The sequence below is a fragment of the Phyllobates terribilis genome, unplaced genomic scaffold (assembly GCF_046119375.1).
Source record: "Phyllobates terribilis strain yellow unplaced genomic scaffold, ASM4611937v1 Scaffold_9__5_contigs__length_417890890, whole genome shotgun sequence".
Taxonomy (NCBI): Eukaryota; Metazoa; Chordata; class Amphibia; order Anura; family Dendrobatidae; genus Phyllobates; species Phyllobates terribilis.
This window is the reverse complement of record NW_027362769.1, coordinates 401,942,476-401,961,235: the sequence shown is the minus strand read 5'-3', so window position 1 is coordinate 401,961,235 and position 18,760 is coordinate 401,942,476. Positions and strand designations below refer to the sequence as shown.

At 47.0% G+C, this 18,760-nt stretch overlaps 1 protein-coding gene across 4 annotated transcripts in view; it reads left to right on the top strand.

The window, feature by feature from the left end:
• Positions 1-18,760, top strand: part of LOC141162636 (uncharacterized) — a 38,174-nt gene that overhangs the window by 16,936 nt on the left and 2,478 nt on the right. For all 4 annotated transcript variants that reach the window (XM_073648926.1, XM_073648925.1, XM_073648928.1 and 1 more), the window contains exons 3-7: positions 9,748-9,767; positions 10,458-10,532; positions 13,632-13,700; positions 13,775-13,791; positions 17,567-17,822. In XM_073648926.1, coding sequence (XP_073505027.1) covers positions 9,748-9,767; positions 10,458-10,532; positions 13,632-13,700; positions 13,775-13,791; positions 17,567-17,822 — 437 coding nt within the window. The remainder of the gene's footprint in view (positions 1-9,747; positions 9,768-10,457; positions 10,533-13,631; positions 13,701-13,774; positions 13,792-17,566; positions 17,823-18,760) is intronic.

Genomic DNA, 18,760 nt, shown 5'->3' with positions numbered 1-18,760 from the left:
TCGGGTCTCCGCCCTGCATGTTTGGCGCTCTTTAGAGAGCCAATGAACATGCAGGGATTGCCTGCCACGCACTGTAATGCCGTAGCCATTTGGTTGTGCCATTACAGTGATTGGCTGGCCACACAGCTTCATCAGGTCTATATCAGACCTGGCACCGCCATGCTCGTCACAGTCTACCCTGGAACCAGGCAGAGTAGGGAAAGATGCTGCGTCAGGGAGAGTGTAACATCCCTGGTGGCGTGCTTGCATGGCTTACCACCTCCCACCATGCAAGACCGCAATCTTACCTATCAGTCCAGGTTGCACACTTTGCTCCAGTACATGCTGTGTGCATGTCTCTTGTCTGATTGCTTAGGGTGGCGGCCCGGTGATTTCCTGATTCTTATAGCTGCAGTGTGCGCACTCCTAATGTGTCCCCAGCCTATTGCTGTGAGTCACTGGATACTTAACCCCCCTCCACCCAGTTGGAGGTGCCAGAGCATCACTTACTATCAGTGTGCTCCTTGCCTCTGAGTTGCCAGGTCTTGTGCTACATCTTGTCTGTTTCTGCCACCCTGGGGGCTGCATACCCAGGCCTGTTACCTGTATCTGTGACTTCTAGTCTGTTTCCGCCACCCTGAGGGCTGTATACCCAGGCCTGTTACCTGTGACTTCTAGTCTGTTTCCGCCTTCCTGGGGGCTGAGTACTCAGGCTCGTTCCTGTATCTCGTTCCAGTGTCAGTTCCTGTCTGAACTGTCTCCTAGCCTGTTACCTGTTTGTCTCTATGTTCGTACCTTCCCTTTTCCTGCAGTGTCTGAACCTGCACCTAACTCCAACTTGTTGTCTCTATACTTCTGTTTATGAGTTTAGTGTCCACTCGCTACTTCATTGTAAGTACCTTGTGTGTATCTGGTTCTGCTTGTCCCTTTTCCCTTCCTCCGTATCTACCTCCTGTGTTCTAACCATCCTCCTGTATTTTCCAGTCTGTTCCATGTGAACAGAGCCCTGTCCTCTCTGTTGCTCACCGCACCAGCGGTTTCGCTCTGCTTGCTCACCGCACCTGCAGTTTCGCTCTGCTCTGGTTGCTCACCGCACCTACAGTTTCGCTCTGCTATGCTTGCTCACCGCACCTGCGGTTTCGCTCTGCTCTGCTTGCTCACCGCACCTGTGGTTTCGCTCTGCTCTGCTTGCTCACCGCACCTGCGGTTTCGCCCTGCTTGCTCGCCGCACCTGCGGTTTCGCTCTGCTCTGCTTGCTCACCGCATCTGCGGGTTTGCTCTGTCCTGCTTGCTCACCGCACCTGCGGTTTCGCTCTGCTCTGCGTTGTCTACCACTCCGGCGGTTTCTCTCTGATCCGCTTGTCCACCGCACCTGCGATTTCCCTCTGCTCTGCTTTGTCCACCGCTCTGGCGGTTTTGCTCTGCTCTGCCTTGTCCACCGCTCCTGCGGTTTCGCTCTGCTCTGCCTTTTCCACCTCTCCTGCAGCTTCGCTCTGCTCTGCCTTTTCCACCGCACCTGCGGTTTCGCTCTGCTCTGCCTTGTCCACCGCTCCTGCGGTTTCGCTCTGCTCTGTCTTGTCCACCACTCCTGCGGTTTCGCTCTGCTCTGCCTTGTCCACCTCTCCTGCAGTTTCGCTCTGCTCTGCCTTGTCCACCGCTTCTGTGGTTTCGCTCTGCTCTGCCTTGTCCACCGCTCCGGCGGTTTCGCTCTGCTCTGCTTGTCTACCGCATCTGCAGCTCTGCTTCTGTATCCCAGTCTGTACTGGTCCCTATCCAGCCTGCGCTCCAACCTGCTAGTATCCACCTCCTGACGAAGCCATTTCCGGGCGAAACGCGCGTCGAGGCTGCCAGGCATCCCCAGCATCTTACCACACGCTGCCCTAGACTCTACCAATAATGACTCAAGATAATGGAAACCACATAATTCTACTGACTTGACGATATGGACATTTTCAAAGTGTTATTTCTGAACCTATAATCTACTATTGTCGGTCATATATGTTACATGCTGCATTTCCATATTATCATTGGTAGATTTGACATTACCTGGCATGTTTTTTGCCAGGATTTTCTATTTTCGTATTATCTAGCCGACAGCCTATATCTACATCTGTTATATATTGTAAGCTGCCTTAAGGGATGTTAGTCTCCGAGCAGGGTGTCTTTAACTTACCCTGCCTTCTCTAGATGTCCTCTCCCCTCCCTATCCGTTTTTACACTTTTTTATCGCTACTGTGTAATAAAATTTATGTTGCGTAATAAAATTTATATATTTTTGATTCAAACCCCTTTTGTGTCAGTTTGGGATTATCTACAGGAAGATAGAGGCAATTATTTATAATAAGGGGGTCTTTTCTCCCTTCATCTTTCACCTCTTACTCCCAAAGTGAACTTTTGTTGGTGTTGCTAGTATTCACCTGTCTGCACGCCAGCCGTGCTTGCCAGTACCCCCCTGTCTGCACACCAGCCATGTTTGCCAGTACCCACCTGTCTGCATACCAGCCGTGCTTGCCAGTACCCACCTGTCTGCATACCAGCCGTGCCTGCGAATACCCACCTGTCTATATGCCAGCCTAACCTGCCTGTTCCTGCATTCCCCGGTGTGGGTCAACAGCCGTGTCCGGGGTCTGACCTGGAGTAGCACCTGGTCCCTCTGCTCGGTTCCTCCCTGGTTCACGGAGTCGATTCAGACGCCGTGTGACTTTGGTCGGATCGGGTTGATAAAAATGTAGGTTTATTGTCTACGTGTTTCAGGGTCAACAGACATAACTTTGGTTATGTATGGTTGTCCTGAGGAAGGAGCCGGTGGACTCTGAGACGTGTAGACAATAAACCTACATTTTTATCCATACTAATGGTTTGTCATGACTCAAGAGAGCGCAGAAACAACTTCCTTCCCAGCATCAATCTCTGACATATTCATAGGAAGCTGCAGAATCTGGAGTCAAGACTTTATAGGTGTTGTGTCCTACACAACTCTACTAGGTGAGCAGTTTTTAATACTTATGTAACATTTATTCATTTGATAAGACCCTATTGCGTTCTTGCATTTTTCCACAGCTCTCCTTTTCCATTCTGTTGCAGTGTCGGTCAAGCTATTCACACTAGGTGTCTGTGAAGGATAATATTAGTAAATTACAGGCCAGGTATTTAAAACCGTGGTTCTCTGTCAGACATGTCACATATACAGTGCCTACAAGTAGTATTCAACCCCCTGCAGATTTTGCTGGTTTGATAAGATGCAAATACGTTAGAGCCTTCAAACTGCAAACGAGAGTAGGTTTTATGAACAGAAGCATAAATCTTACAAACCAAAAAGTTATGTTGCTCAGTTGAATTTTATTAAATTTTAAACATAAAAGTGTGGGTCAATTATTATACAACCCCTATGTTTAATATTTTGTGGAATAACCTTTGTTTGCAATTACAGCTAATAATCGTCTTTTATAAGACCTGATCAGGCCGGCACAGGTCTGTGGAGTTATCTTGGCCCACTCCTCCATGCAGATCTTCTCCAAGTTATCTAGGTTCTTTGGGTGTCTCATGTGGACTTTATTCTTGAGCTCCTTCCACAAGTTTTCAATTGGGTTAAGGTCAGGAGACTGACTAGGCCACTCCAACACCTTGACTTTTTCCCTCTTGAACCAGGCCTTGGTTTTCTTGGCTGTGTGCTTTGGGTCGTTGTCTTGTTGGAAGATGAAATTACGACCCATCTTAAGATCCTTGATGGAGGAGCGGAGGTTCTTGGCCAAAATCTCCAGGTAGGCCGTGCTATCCATCTTCCCATGGATGCGGACCAGATGGCCAGGCCCCTTGGCTGAGAAACAGCCCCACAGCATGATGCTGCCACCACCATGCTTGACTGTAGGGATGGTATTCTTGGGGTCGTATGCAGTGCCATCCAGTCTCCAAACGTCACGTGTGTGGTTGGCTCCAAAGATCTCGATCTTGGTCTCATCAGACCATAGAACCTTGAACCAGTCTGTCTCAGAGTCCTCCAAGTGATCATGAGCAAACTGTAGACGAGCCTTGACATGACGCTTTGAAAGTAAAGGTACCTTACGGGCTCGTCTGGAACGGAGACCATTGCGGTGGAGTACGTTACTTATGGTATTGACTGAAACCAATGTCCCCACTGCCATGAGATCTTCCCGGAGCTCCTTCCTTGTTGTCCTTGGGTTAGCCTTGACTCTACGGACAAGCCTGGCCTCGGCACGGGAGGACACTTTCAAAGGCTGTCCAGGCCGTGGAAGGCTAACAGTAGTTCCATAAGCCTTCCACTTACGGATGATGCTCCCAACAGTGGAGACAGGTAGGCCCAACTCCTTGGAAAGGGTTTTGTACCCCTTGCCAGCCTTGTGACCCTCCATGATCTTGTCTCTGATGGCCTTGGAATGCTCCTTTGTCTTTCCCATGTTGACCATGTCTGAGTGCTGTTCACAAGTTTGGGGAGGGTCTTAAATAGTCAGAAAAGGCTGGCAAAAGAGATCTTTAATCCACACATGTGAAGCTCATTATTCTTGGTGCCTGAACTACTTCTTAATACTTTAGGGGGACCAAACAGAATTCTTGTGGTTTGAGGGGTTGAATAATAAATGACACTCTGAATTAACTTTTAACGTTTTAAAAAAAATATATATATATTTGCTGCAGTGCATTTCCCACTTCCAGGCTGATCTACAGTACAAATGTCACAATGGCAAGTTAATTCTGCATGTGTCAACCAGCTAAATCTGCAGGGGGTTGAATACTACTTGTAGGCACTGTAACTGCGTTCCAAAATAAGCCATTTCTCATGAACGTGGAAAATATTGTCCTCCATTAAAAATGGGCAAGGTGTGTGGCAAGGGATGGGGAAGTGGACGTGATGTTGATGGTGCATGCAGAGGCCGAGGATGTGGCTGTGGGCATGCTGAAATTGTGCCACAACAAACACCCACATCTTGTCGCTTGACCTTCCTGTCCCAATTACTCGGGGACCGCAGTGCATCACTATTGACCACAGAGAAGTGTCAAAAGGTTGTTGGTTGGATAGCAGATGCTTCCAGTCACTTAGCCACCACCACCACCACCCTGTCTTCCACACAGTCAAGTCTCAGTAGCCGTGAGTCTGAACCGCATATTCCTCACTCTGATCCTCCTTCCTCCCACCATGCCGAGTGCCCGGAGACAACTGATCCCACACTTGGACACTCTGAAGAGCTGTTCACTTTTCCATTTGTAGATTCGAGCCTCTCGCCCGGCCAGCTTCAAGTGAGTCAAGAGGAGAATGCGTGTAGTGATGCCCAAATATTGGAGCAGCCATGGTCACACGGTGGTGACGGTAGGAAAGTGCAATTACTGTCACAAGAGGTGGCCGATGATGAGACACAATTGCCAGAAAGTCAGGAGGAGGAACAGGGTGCAGAAGTGGAAGACAAGGTGGTGAATGATATAGTAACTGACCCAACCTGGAAGAGGGATATACAGAGCAAGGACAGCAGCACACAGGGGGAGGGAGGCAGAGCACCCCAACAGGCAGGAAGAAGCAGTGTGGCAGGAAAGCGTTCCTCGTAACGCCAACACAACGGAAGTTGCCTGTACAACTGTTAGGTCTTCCCGAGTCTGGTTATTTTCTAAAGACTCTGCAGATAACCCCAAAAAGGCCATTTGCACCACCTGCCATGCCAGCATCAGTAGGGGTAGCAAAATTAGCAGCCTGACCATCACCAGCATGATCAGGCACATGGCAGCAAAGCACCCAACTAAGTGGGCCGAACCCCAGGGTCCAGCAACAGTGTCTGTGGGTGACACGACCGCTTGTTCCGCTGTTGTGCGTGCAAGCCAATCCTCTGTCCATGGCACATGCCAAGATTCCTCCCGCCCTTCACCTGTCGTTGAACACTCTCAACTAGCACCATCAGTACTCGGTCCCCAGCCACCACTATTTCTCCCGGTGTGCCGTCCCCGCATTACACGAGCACGTGTTCCACAACATTAGACATGCCCTCAGCAACGCAGTTACTGGGAAAGTCCACCTAACCACGGACACGTGGACTAGTGCTTGTGGGCAGGAACGGTACATCTCGCTGACGGCACACTGGGTTAATATAGTGGAAGCCAGTTGAGCCTTGGAATGGAACACATCCTCCCGATGCCGAGGATTGCGGGCCCTGGGTTATTCAGGGTTGCCCCCACATTCTACAGCTCCTGCACCTCCTCCTCCTCCTCCTCTTCCCACTTCCTAATAATGGGAACATTGTTTTCAGGAGGCCCTCTGACCTCTACATCTCTTGCTAGGGGCATTGGAGTTCCTCCAAATTTTTGGCATTCGTTGCTTCACTGCATATGCAAACAGTATGGGAGACCCACTTCCTAAGGTTGTAAAATGTAAAAAGACATTTCCCAGTGAATGCAATTGTCTTTGTTGAAAGCAATGCAAAAGTGCAAAAACGCATCAAAAGCGCTATGTGTGAATATAGCCTAAGGTGTGGAGGAGCATTTTTGTTTTGGTTATTTATTTTGCCTTATATACAAGTCATTACCCGGGAAAGGATGTTCCTTAACATATTTCCCAGGAAAATCCATTTTGGTTTATTTTTTGTATGTTTTATTGTGAGTCCGTAAAAGTGGCGTAATACTCTGACAACATCGTTGACAGCAGTGACCTGCGAGTCAGAGATGCTTCCAGGGGTCTTCCCCATGCCGTTCCCATGTAATTTCAGCACTGTTCCCATCGATTTTGGCAATTTTTATGTCCTCTGCAGACCGCCGGTTTGAGACGCCTGAAAAATGTTCGAGTTTCCCATAGACTTACATTGGGCTCATTACTCGGACCGAGCACCCGAGTATTCCAATGTGCTCGACTCGAGCAACGAGCACCCGAGCATGTTAGTGCTCGCTCATCACTAGTGATTACTTGTTTTCACCGGAAAACCCCTGTAAGTGCATCTTGTTCCAAGTATTTAATCACTAATGGAAATAAATAATCTTCTAATTATTATCAGACAGAACAAATGACATACAAGGAACAAATACCGCTACACTATGACCAGACTACCTATTACAACCACATAGTGACCAAATAATACCACATACAAGGGACAAATACTGCCACACCATGACCAGACCACATATTACCATCACATAGTCACCAAATAATACCACATAAAAGGAGCAAATACTGCCAGACCATGACCAATGATCAGACCAGATATTACCACATAGTGCCCGTATACTACAATACTAATCATGCATACAAACCACAAAACTAACAACACTGTTACTACCAATGACATTATACACAAGAACTCTGTATATAGTGTATAGGTAATTCAGTGATTATCAATGACATTGTACACAGGAGCTCTGTATATAGTGTATAGTATACAGGGATCATCAGTGACATTATACACAGGAGCTCTGTATATAGTGTATAGTATACAGGTAATACAGTGATCACCAGTGACATTACACACAGGAGCTCTGTATATAGTGTATAGTGTACAGGTAATACAGTGATCACCAGTGTCTTTATACACAGGAGCTTTGTATATAGTGTATAGTGTACAGGTAATACAGGGATCACCAGTGACATTATACACAGGAGCTCTGTATATAGTGTCAGTGTACAGGAAATACAGGGATCACCAGTGACATTATACACAGGAGCTCTGTATATAGTGTATAGTGTACAGGTAATACAGTGATCACCAGTGACATTATACACAGGAGCTCTGTATATAGTGTACAGGTAATACAGGGATCACTAGTGACATTATACACAGGAGCTCTGTATGTAGTATAAAATGTGCATGTACATGTGATACAGTGAGTGACCAGTGACGTCTCTAAATGAAGTCCTTCATCTTCATTTTTCTTCTTTATCTGGCACAGACCGCTATCACTTCTTCCATCCAGACCTTGTCTCTGCAGAAAATAACACAGTTATCAATAGCTGATAGTTTATAGAGCACTTTCCCCTTTTTATCCACGACTTCTACACTACACCAGATGAAGAAAAAAGGCAACATAGTGTCACCCCGCACAGTAACAGGACCTCCCTCCCCACCTTCCCCCATGCAAAAACAGTTTCCTAAAAAGTAAGTCATATTACAGCAGCAATAATGTCGCACACTAGCCACCATAAAATAATAATGTATTTTCTTCATTCTGGGCCCCAAACAGTAATGAAGTCCCTCACCTTGGCCCCTTTTATTTAATAATATACCTCATCATGGGCTTTCCCCATCCCATGTCCAGCAGCCTGGCTTCCCCCGTAGGTCCCCTGTCTTGGCTTCCCCCGTAGGTCCCCTGTCTTGGCTTCCCCCGAAGGTCCCTTGTCCTGGCTTCCCCCGAAGGTCCCTTGTCCTGGCTTCCCCAGTAGGTCCCTTGTCCTGGCTTCCCCCTTAGGTACTTTGTCCTGGCTTCCCCCTTAGGTCCCTTGTCCTGTCTTCCCCCGTAGGACCTTTGTTCTGGCTTCCCCCGTAGGTCTCATGTCCTGGCTTCCCCCTTAGGTCCCTTGTCCTGGCTTCCCCCTTAGGTCCCTTGTCCTGGCTTCCCCCGTAGGTCTCTTGTCCTGGCTTCCCCCGTAGGTCCCATGTCCTGGCTTCCCCCGTAGGTCCCATGTCCTGGCTTCCCCCGTAGGTCCCTTGTCCTGGCTTCCCCTGTAGGTCCTTTGTTCTGGCTTCCCCCATAGGTCTCTTGTCCTGGCTTCCCCAATAGGTCCCATGTCCTGGCTTCCCCCATAGGTCCCATGTCCTGGCTTCCCCCGTAGGTCCCATGTTCTGGCTTCCCCCGTAGGTCCCATGTCCTGGCTTCCCCCGTAGGTCCCATGTCCTGGCTTCCCTCGTAGGTCCCATGTCCTGGCTTCCCCCGTAGGTCCCCTGTCCTGGCTTCCCCCATAGGTCCCTTGTTCTGGCTTCCCCTGTAGGTCCCTTGTCCGGGCTTCCCCCATAGGTCCCTTGTCCTTGCTCCCCCCGTAGGTCCCTTGTCCTTGTTCCCGCCCCATGCCATATCCAAAGAAGAATAAAAAAAAGTTTCCATTTACATGCCTACACTCCCGATGCCGCACGGTGACCTCCTCTTACACATCCAATGCACCCATGTTAAAATGGCTGCCAACCTAGCAGAGGCCGGCGGCTAACATGAATGCGCCTGTCACAGGCAGCGCATGATACTGAGGTCATACGTTGGAGACGTCAGAAGCACACTAGTCAGTGTTCATCGGGATATGCGATGCGGCGGTTCAGGTTATGAATGCTGTTTGCATGCGCCCCTGCACATACGCTGCCTGCGCTTTTAAAGGGCCCCTAAAAACCACAGGCTTTTTTTTTCTTTCTTTCCCCTCTATCTTGTCCACAGCAAGAGCCCACCGGAGATTTCCCCGATACCCCGCCAGGCCAGTCCGACCCTGGATTATGGTGAAGTAAAGGGGGAACTTCTCCTCTTCCTCGCCAGAAGTCTGAACAGTCTCTAGTCCTCCATGATGTGACTCGTGTCCTGGTGTAACAATGTGGATGTTCCCTCTAGGATCCGGGGTGGCTGAGTCTATTGTCCATGGCCCATTGTAGATTTGGCCGTGTGCCGCTCCTGGTGCGGCTCTGGGGTCACACCGGTTCCACCAGAACCTTATAACGTAATAAGGACGAGTTTCAAAAATTCCCGCTATTTTCATCCACCCGTTAATTCCTCCACCTGTGACACTAGTGATAAATCTACACGGGGGCCACATGTGAGGCATGAAGGGGGTCCAGTGCTTTATTCTAATCTATTTGTCTTTTATTATAGGAAGAATCGGGCGCTGGCAGGTAAGAAACCAATAATAATAATGAACAGCGCCCTGTAGAAAGGTCTGCACACCCCAGATAAATCCCCCTGCACCGGTCCACTGACCACGGCTGGGAACCCGCCACCGTCATCTCCTGTAGTGGACAGTCCTTTATAAAGGACTTATTATCTCAAGTTTCTCAGCATTTCAGGATCTCTGCTGGTAGTCCATGAATGGGACAGTTCCTCCTCACACAGCTGATGGACGTTACAATGTATCAGTTCAGGTAAGAGCAACTCTCCCAGTATAGCTTCAGTGATACACTGTGACAAGACCTCAGCTGTATGAGCAGGACTTGATGGTGAAATCGACAGCAGTGATCATTAAAATGTTGAAGAACCTGTCATGGTTACAATGATGGAGGAGGATCTGTCCGCTCCAGATGCCTGGAATTGTGACATTATGAGGGATACAAGGATTTACTAAATGGACAGATTCTCTACAAGCTCAGGTGGGATGAGATGTCCCAGCACTGACCATGGGGAGGAAACTGACTCTGTTTATTGGGGAAGGGCTGCAATATTAATACAGAGCACTTATGAGGCAGATTGGCACTGTATGCGGGGGAGGTGGGGGGGGGCACGTCTCTGACACATGTTATAAGGTCGTGGTCAGTATTTGGGGGGAGACACTTATGAACCTCCAATATTCACACTCCTGCCTATCACAGAAAACCAAGTTGCACCATTGGAGAAGACTTCACAAAGGAGGACGGATTCCCCGGAGCCACCACAGTCAGCACAAAGTAAGTGATAATGGAGGGAAGGTGAGAAAAAGCTTCATACAGAGCGTGAAAATGTAAAAGATCTGATCAAAATGTACAAAGAAAACAAAGATTTGTCTGCAACATGACAGTGATTGTGACATAAATACACGGATACATAATTATAGAAAACACACATACAGTACATGCAATGGTTCTCCTTGTTCTTTTCAGAATGGGCACGTTGTAGATTCAGATTAAAGGCAGCAAAACTACAAAGGGAGAAATATGGAAACACGGAGTAAAAACACACTTAAGAAACATACAGAATACGAGTTACACCCCAGATTCCTCCTGAGCCTCCATTGTTCTGATGAGGTTACATCCCCTAGACTTTCTCTCCAGCAGCTTCATCAGGCTTCTCCTGGAATGGCCTACAATGATCAGATTGCATCATCCAGAGTTCATTTGTGTATTCACCACCCCTAAGGAATAGTTTGTGACCATCATCAGGTGTGTTTTGCAGAGGCGGTGTCAATTAAGAGAAGCCACTGTCCATCCTTACTGGAAACAAGGAGTGATGACATACTGTGTCAGTCAATCCAAAAAATTACAAGAATCTTGAAGGTATCCTTAAGTGCAGTTATGAAAACCATTAATCGCTATGATGAAACAGACTCTCATAGGGACTGCTCCAGGAAAGGAAGACCAAGAATGATCTCTGCTGCAGAGGATAAGTTCATCAGAGTTATCGGCCTTAAAAAATGAAAATTGACAGAACCTCAGAAAACAGCCCTCAGAAATGACACCCAGACATCAAGTAGCAGACACATCTCAACATTAACTGTACAGAGGAGGCTGCAAGAAGCAGAACTTTATGGTCGAATTGTTGCAAAAAATGTACTATCAAGGACTGCAAACAAGAAGAGGCCACTACTGAGGACCACAAACAAGAAGAGACGTGTATGGACCGAGCAACACAAGAAGTGAACATTAGATCAGTGGAAATCTGTTCTGTGCTCTGAGTAGTCGAAATGAGAGATTTTTGGTAGCCACCTCCATGTCTATGTAAGATGCAGGAAATGTGAGTGGATGGTTTCTACATTTCTAGAGCCCTCTGAGAAACACGGAGAGGCGATGTGATGGTGGGATGGGGGGTGCGTGAAGCATGGAAGGGAGAAGGAATGGTGTGGTGGGTGCGTTGATGGTGGACGTTCTGGTGATTTATTCCAAATACAAAGCACATTACCCAGCATGGCCACCAGAGCATTCCGCAACGACTAACATCCAATCTGGTTTGCACCTAGTGGGACCATTGTATGTGTTATAACAGGACAATGACCCAAAACACCTCCAGGCAATGTAGGGGCGATGTGACCAAGAAGGAGAGGGATGGAGGCTGCATCAGATGACCAGTCTCAAACCAATGGTTTGGGGTGAGTTCAACACAGAGTCAAGGCAAAGCAACAACAAGAGCTCAGCACTTCTGGGAATTCTTCAAGACTGTTGGAAATTATTCAAGGTGACGACCTGATGAAGCTGAGAAGAAGAGGGGTGTAAAGCGGTCATCAGAGTAGAGGGGAGACAGGAGGAATGTGAGTGGAAACACATTCTGGTTTGTGTCCCATATGTTTCTTTACTTCTTGTTTCCTTCTCAGTTTTGCCGCTTTCAGTCTGAATCTACGATGTGCACTCTCCGATAAGAAAAAGAAAAACCATAACAGCAGCAGAGGTGTCAGGACTTTTGACTGGTACTAATTGTAGCAAAAAATGTCTAGATACACGAACATACACGCAATTATATCACTTATATTCCTACATAATCACAAAGACACATCCTGTACGGCAGGGCTGACCACTATTTACATTGCTGACCACAGGAGACATTGACATACAGCAGGCGTCAACTGATATGTTGTCCGTTGTGAAGACATGGGGTCTTCCGTGGGCGTAACACTACTCAGACAACACAGGGTAGGGGTAAAACAGTGCGGCAATACTTTATTGAACCACCAAATGGACAATAAACACATAGAACAGTCCCAGCAAATACCCAAGATGGTGCAACATTACACAGTCTCACCCTTCCTTCTCAGCCCACCTGGGATAGAACAGCTGCGACTTTGGGACTTCCAGGGCCAATTACCTCAACCAGTGGCCCCCACTTTTGGCGGGCCCCCATAGAGAGTAGGTAGCGGCAAGCTTAGGAAGCAGACAGTTCATCGAGGTACAAGGCCAGGAGACCTGAGGGTCCCAACCTGGCCTCTCCGAGAGTTTCAATGGGGCCAAATGACTAGCTGGTCCCAATCTGGCTTCTCCGAATGTCTCCATGAGTTCCAGGAGACTGGAGGGTCCCACCTGGTAACCCCAAACAACATATCCATGGGGCCAGGCGACTTCATCATCCCAACCTGGTCTCCCCAAATGTATCCATGGCCTCTCTGATGGTCAATGGAGCAGATCCGTATTTTTCCAGTCAGGGCCATACACCCTTAGGCTGGAATCATGTAGAATCCATATCTGTCTTTTTGGATAAAGCCATGCTACCAAGCTGATGGTCTGAGTGAGTCTGATCCTTGATTCTCCCTGTAAAGTCTCTTTCAATTCTGCCTGCTACAGAGACATATGTTCCTTAAATAGTTTACTTTTGTTGTTTCAAATACACATCCACAGGGCAAGGGTTAGGGAGAGTATTATTCCACATGGCTTAGATCTCATTGTTTGAGCCTTTAATCAATTTACATAGTTGGTATAGCAGGGGGCTCTTGTAAATAAACATCTAGCTCGATTTAGTACAATATGCAATTAGCATAGTAACAAACATCATTGTTTCAGAACCAAGAGAAGACAACATTCAGGGTTATACAAATATTGGTCTGTTCTTCTTGATCCACCAAAGAAACACATACAAGTTCTAAAGTCAACACAAACACAATAGTGTATTTCTATTGGCTTAACAATTCTAGATGTCTGGCTGTTTAAGATAAGAAGCTGTTTTGTCACATCTATGTTATGTCTCATGTCCTGTCTGTATATTGTCCATGTCTTGTCCACATTCCCCCAGTACCAGATCACTCAACCTCCATCCTGTATGTTCGTTCCTCACTTTTTCTTTTATCTTCTTGTTTCTATTTCTTGTAGGTGAATTTAGTCACGGAAAAAGTTCTTCATTTGAAGAAAAAATGTGTCAGATGCGAAGAACAATGAAAAGTAATCGTCTTTTCTTACTTTCTCTCCAGCTCAATATTAAAGTTACTGAAATCTTCTTTTGTTCTATTTTTCAGGGAAACCTCCCAGGCCGGTAAGTGGAGAAGTTCATTATTTTCCTCCCATAGAAGCACAATCTAAATCCGGGCCCCGGAGTAAAATCTATACAAGGGCCCCATCCTACCATCTGTAATAAGAGTGTCTTCTTAAGGGGCTTCAGGTATCGGGGTCCAGGTGTAAGTGTCCCTCTGCACCCCCTATGGTCACTCTCCTGTCTTCTACCACCATAACTCAAACCTTCTCCTGCTAGTCTATATAATTTTAAGAATGTAGAGCCAGAACTAAATCCCATAGAGATCCTTGTAGTCTCCTCTACTCCCAGTACAGATCCCTGTGGTCTCCTCTGCTCCCAGTACAGATCCCTGTGGTCTCCTCTGCTCCCAGTACAGATCCTTGTGGTCTCCTACGCTCCCAGTACAGATCCTTGTGGTCTCCTCTGCTCCCAGTACAGATCCTTGTGGTCTCCTACGCTCCCAGTACAGATCCTTGTGGTCTCCTCCGCTCCCAGTACAGATCCTTGTGGTCTCCTCTGCTCCCAGTACAGATCCCTGTGGTCTCATCTGCTCCCAGTACAGATCCCTGTGCTCTCCTCTGCTCCCAGTACAGATCCTTGTGGTCTCCTCTGCTCCCAGTACAGATCCTTGTGGTCTCCTCTGCTCCCAGTACATATCCTTGTAGTCTCCTCTACTCCCAGTACAGATCCCTGTGGTCTCCTCTGCTCCCAGTACAGATCCTTGTAGTCTCCTCTACTCCCAGTACAGATCCTTGTGGTCTCATCTGCTGCCAGTACAGATCCTTGTGGTCTCATCTGCTCCCAGTACAGATCCCTGAGGTCTCCTCTGCTCCCAGTACAGATCCTTGTAGTCTCCTCTACTCCCAGTACAGATCCTTGTGGTCTCATCTGCTGCCAGTACAGATCCTTGTGGTCTCATCTGCTCCCAGTACAGATCCCTATGGTCTCATCTGCTCCCAGAACAGATCATTCTGGTCTCCCCTGCTCCGAGTACAGATCCTTGTGGTCTCATCTGCTCCCAGTACAGATCCTTGTGGTCTCATCTGCTGCCAGTTCAGATCCTTGTGGTCTCCCCTACTCCCAGTACAGATCCTTGTGGTCTCATCTACTCCCAGTACAGATCCTTATGGTCTCCTCTGCTCCCAGTAGAGATCCTTATGGTTTCCTCTGCTCCCAGTAGAGATCCTTATGGTCTCCTCTGCTCCCAGTAGAGATCCTTATGGTCTCCTCTGCTCCCAGTAGAGATCCTTATGGTCTCCTCTGCTCCCAGTAGAGATCCTTCTGGTCTCCTCTGCTCCCAGTAGAGATCCTTCTGATCTCCTCTGCTCCCAGTAGAGATCCTTCTGATCTCCTCTGCTCCCAGTAGAGATCCTTCTGGTCTCCTCTGCACCCTGTAGAGATCCTTATGGTCTCCTCTGCACCCAGTAGAGATCCTTATGGTCTCTTCTGCTCCCAGTACAGATCCTTGTGGTCTCATCTGTTCCCAGTAAATATCCCTGTGGTCTCCTCTGTTCCCAGTACAGATTATTCTGGTCTCTTCTACTCCCAGTAGAGATCCTTATGGTCTCCTCTGCTCCCAGTAGAGATCATTCTGGTCTCCTCTGCTCCCAGTAGAGATCATTCTGGTCTTTTCTGCTCCCAGCACAGATCCTTATGGTCTCATCTGTTCCCAGTTCAGATCCTTGTGGTCTCATCTATTCCCAGTTCAGATCCTTGTGGTCTCATCTGCTTCCAGTACAGATCCCTGTGGTCTCCTCTGCTCCCAGTACAGATCCCTGTGGTCTCCTCTGCTCCCAGTACAGATCCTTGTGGTCTCATCTGCTTCCAGTACAGATCCCTGTGGTCTCCTCTGCTCCCAGTACAGATCATTCTGGTCTTCTCTGCTCCCAGCACAAATCCTTGGTGTCTCCACTGCTCCCAGTACAGATCCTTGTGGTGTCCACTCCTGACTTTAGCCCATTTAGAAAATCTACCATGACATTTTTCACACCTTTAAGGAAGAGACTCAATGATCAACAGACAAAGAAAAAACCCCAGAGTAAAATGTAACTTTTAATAGATATTTTAAAAGACCGACTAATTGGTCACAGAATGGACAAACACCATAAAAATGTCGGTGCAACAAAGGGTAATGATCAGGGGTACGATGAAATAATGTCATTCAGGCTGGCCCTAGATGTCCCTAAATGAACTAGGACCCTACCTGACAGCGGACGTTTATCACCCTAGCGAGACGTTTGGTGTCATCGCTCCACGTCAGCTGTCCCTTGATTGCCCTATTAGGCCCTCGCACCAGACATACATTAACTAAAAATTACTTGGCAAAATTCTTTATCCTATGCAGTGGTACTGCCCAGGTCACGGCCAGATATCTATACACATATGATGGGTGCTAGATATAGTTCAAACTCAATCAAGAGATAAAAACAGAGAAATAATCAATGATCTCAGAAAAGCAAATAAACACTGCAATATGTACTATAAGAGAAAAATGAACTTATCTGAGCTAGGTAGTAGATTGCTTTCAAAAAAGGACCGGGTAGATCAATTCAGGCAGAATCCTGTAGGTTGCACCAATGCATAGGAAAAGGTCCCAAAATCATGGCACAATAGATGCCAGCAGCTATGCCAACGCGTTTCACCTTCTCCTAGTTCAGGGTTCATCAGGGGACAGATTAGGAGAAACACCATAATAGGAGCATCGGCAGTATCAGTGTATCTGCCATGGACCATCAGAGCAAATGGCTGATTCAACATTGTAGCAGACATCCCCATTCATATAGCCGTGATCACGCGCCAAAAATCCACCCACCAATTAGAATCAGGAGTCTAGAGGTCATATCCGAGGAGAGCAGTGATACCCTTGTGCCCAATGAGACACTTGATGTGTCACCGCTGCGTCCTGGTGGAGCGCAGCTGCGTTCCAGTAACGAGACGTCCGGTCACGTAACTTCCGGTCATGCCCCCAACCCGCGCGAACCAATGCGCAGCTAGCCACCTAACCTGGAGCGTAAATGCGTTCAAACAACGTAACTACCATTGTGGGGTAAGGAATTAATCCCCAAACTGGCGTTACTCCCTACAATAAGGTCCCACTAACACAGACATGTATAGTGGGGCGCGAATGCACATAATCCGATGACAGATCATAAAAGGTGTTTATTTGCTTTTCTGAGATCATTGATTATTTCTGTTTTTATCTCTTGATTGAGTTTGAACTATGTTTAGCACCCCATTACATGTGTATAGATATCTGGCCGTGACCTGGGCAGTACCACTGCATAGGATAAAAAATTTTGCCAAGTAATATTTAGTTAATGTATGTCTGGTGCGAGGGCCTAATAGGGCAATCAAGGGACAGCCGACGTGGAGCGGGGACACCAAACCGTCTCGCTAGGGTGATAAGCGTCCGCTGTCAGGTAGGGTCCTAGTTTATTTAGGGACATCTAGGGCCAGCCTGAATGACATTATTTCATCGTACCCCTGATCATTACCCTTTGTTGCACCGACATTTTTATGGTGTTTGTCCATTCTGTGACCAATTAGTCGGCCTTTTAAAATATCTTTTAAAAGTTACATTTTATTCTGGGTTTTTTTTCTTTGTCTGTTTTTCTATTACACCCTAGTTACTTCATTTTTGCCTTAGGCAAGCGTTTTTCCAGAGACTCAATGATCCCATGACAATAAGAAGAAATCACTGGGTTTCTTTCTATGCAGTCAGTGATTGACTTTCTATACAGTCAGTGATTGACTTTCTATACAGTTACAATGGTTTTTACGTTCTTATTTTCACAAGGTAAAAGTTGGGATTTTTTCGAGGTCAGCGGAGAGTGAATATGATTGGCTGAAGAGAATGCTGGAATCTGAGTCCTTTGTAAAGAGCGTCCGGCCTTATTACATCTCCAACAACGGGTTACCAGAGTTTTCGGGGAACGTGTCGAGGTGTGACTTTGGGATCCTGTATCATACCCAGAACAGAGGACGAGTCAATCTCACGGACATCACAGACTCTCTGTACGACGAGGAGCTAAAAGAACTGTTCGCAAAGCTGGGTAAGAGATAGTGATGGGAGACCGTGGGAGAGGATGGACTGGTACAAGGAGGCAGCCATAGAGACACCTCCGAGGTGCACAGGAGAGGGGTCTAGTGAAGGCTACTGCGTCCGCCACCTATGACGCCGAGCCACAGGAGGTCGGGTGTTTTATAATCCACTGCAATATTACAATCGATCAGGTGACCCCTGGTTCACGTACCCTAGAGGGACAAATACCATTTATTTGCTATCGTTCGTAATTGGCCAAACTAATGAAATATCATAATATTCACCCCATACAGTGAACGCCAAAATAAATAAAAAGGAAACCATCAGAATTGCTGTTTTTTGGAGAGTACTTTGCCTCCCAAAAAATGGAATAAAAAGAGATCATAAAGACACCAAAATGGTGATGATAACAATGAAATCTGTGATAGAAAAAAAAACAAACAATCTCTGATACAATGAGAACATGAAAAAAATAGTGAAGAGGAAAAATTAAAAGCAAAGACGGCTCTGAGGCCGGAATAAACCGGAGGGACTTCTAAATGACGTAAAATAAATCAATCCCCAAATTAATAACATTATGATTGTGTGGGGCACAAAAGGAGGGTACAATTACTGTGCAGGTCCTAGAATGGCATTATTACTGTGTAGGGCACTGGTTATAGCAGCTGGGAAAAGCAGGAAGCCAATGTACATTCTGCTGGGCCGAGTTATGGATGGAAGAAGTGGAGAAGTGGTCATGGTGGTCTGGGCCGAATGGAAAACAAAAGGGAAAGTGAATAACTATGATCAGCGCGCACCACTGGATTTATCTGTACAGAGCACTGAACTATTACCATTATATGGTCACTGTATGATGGTGATATCAGCCCTAGTACAGTGATTAATGATCAGTATTAGCACTATAGTATATGCTGGTTGTTGTCTGGCGCTATTATTTCTTTATTAATG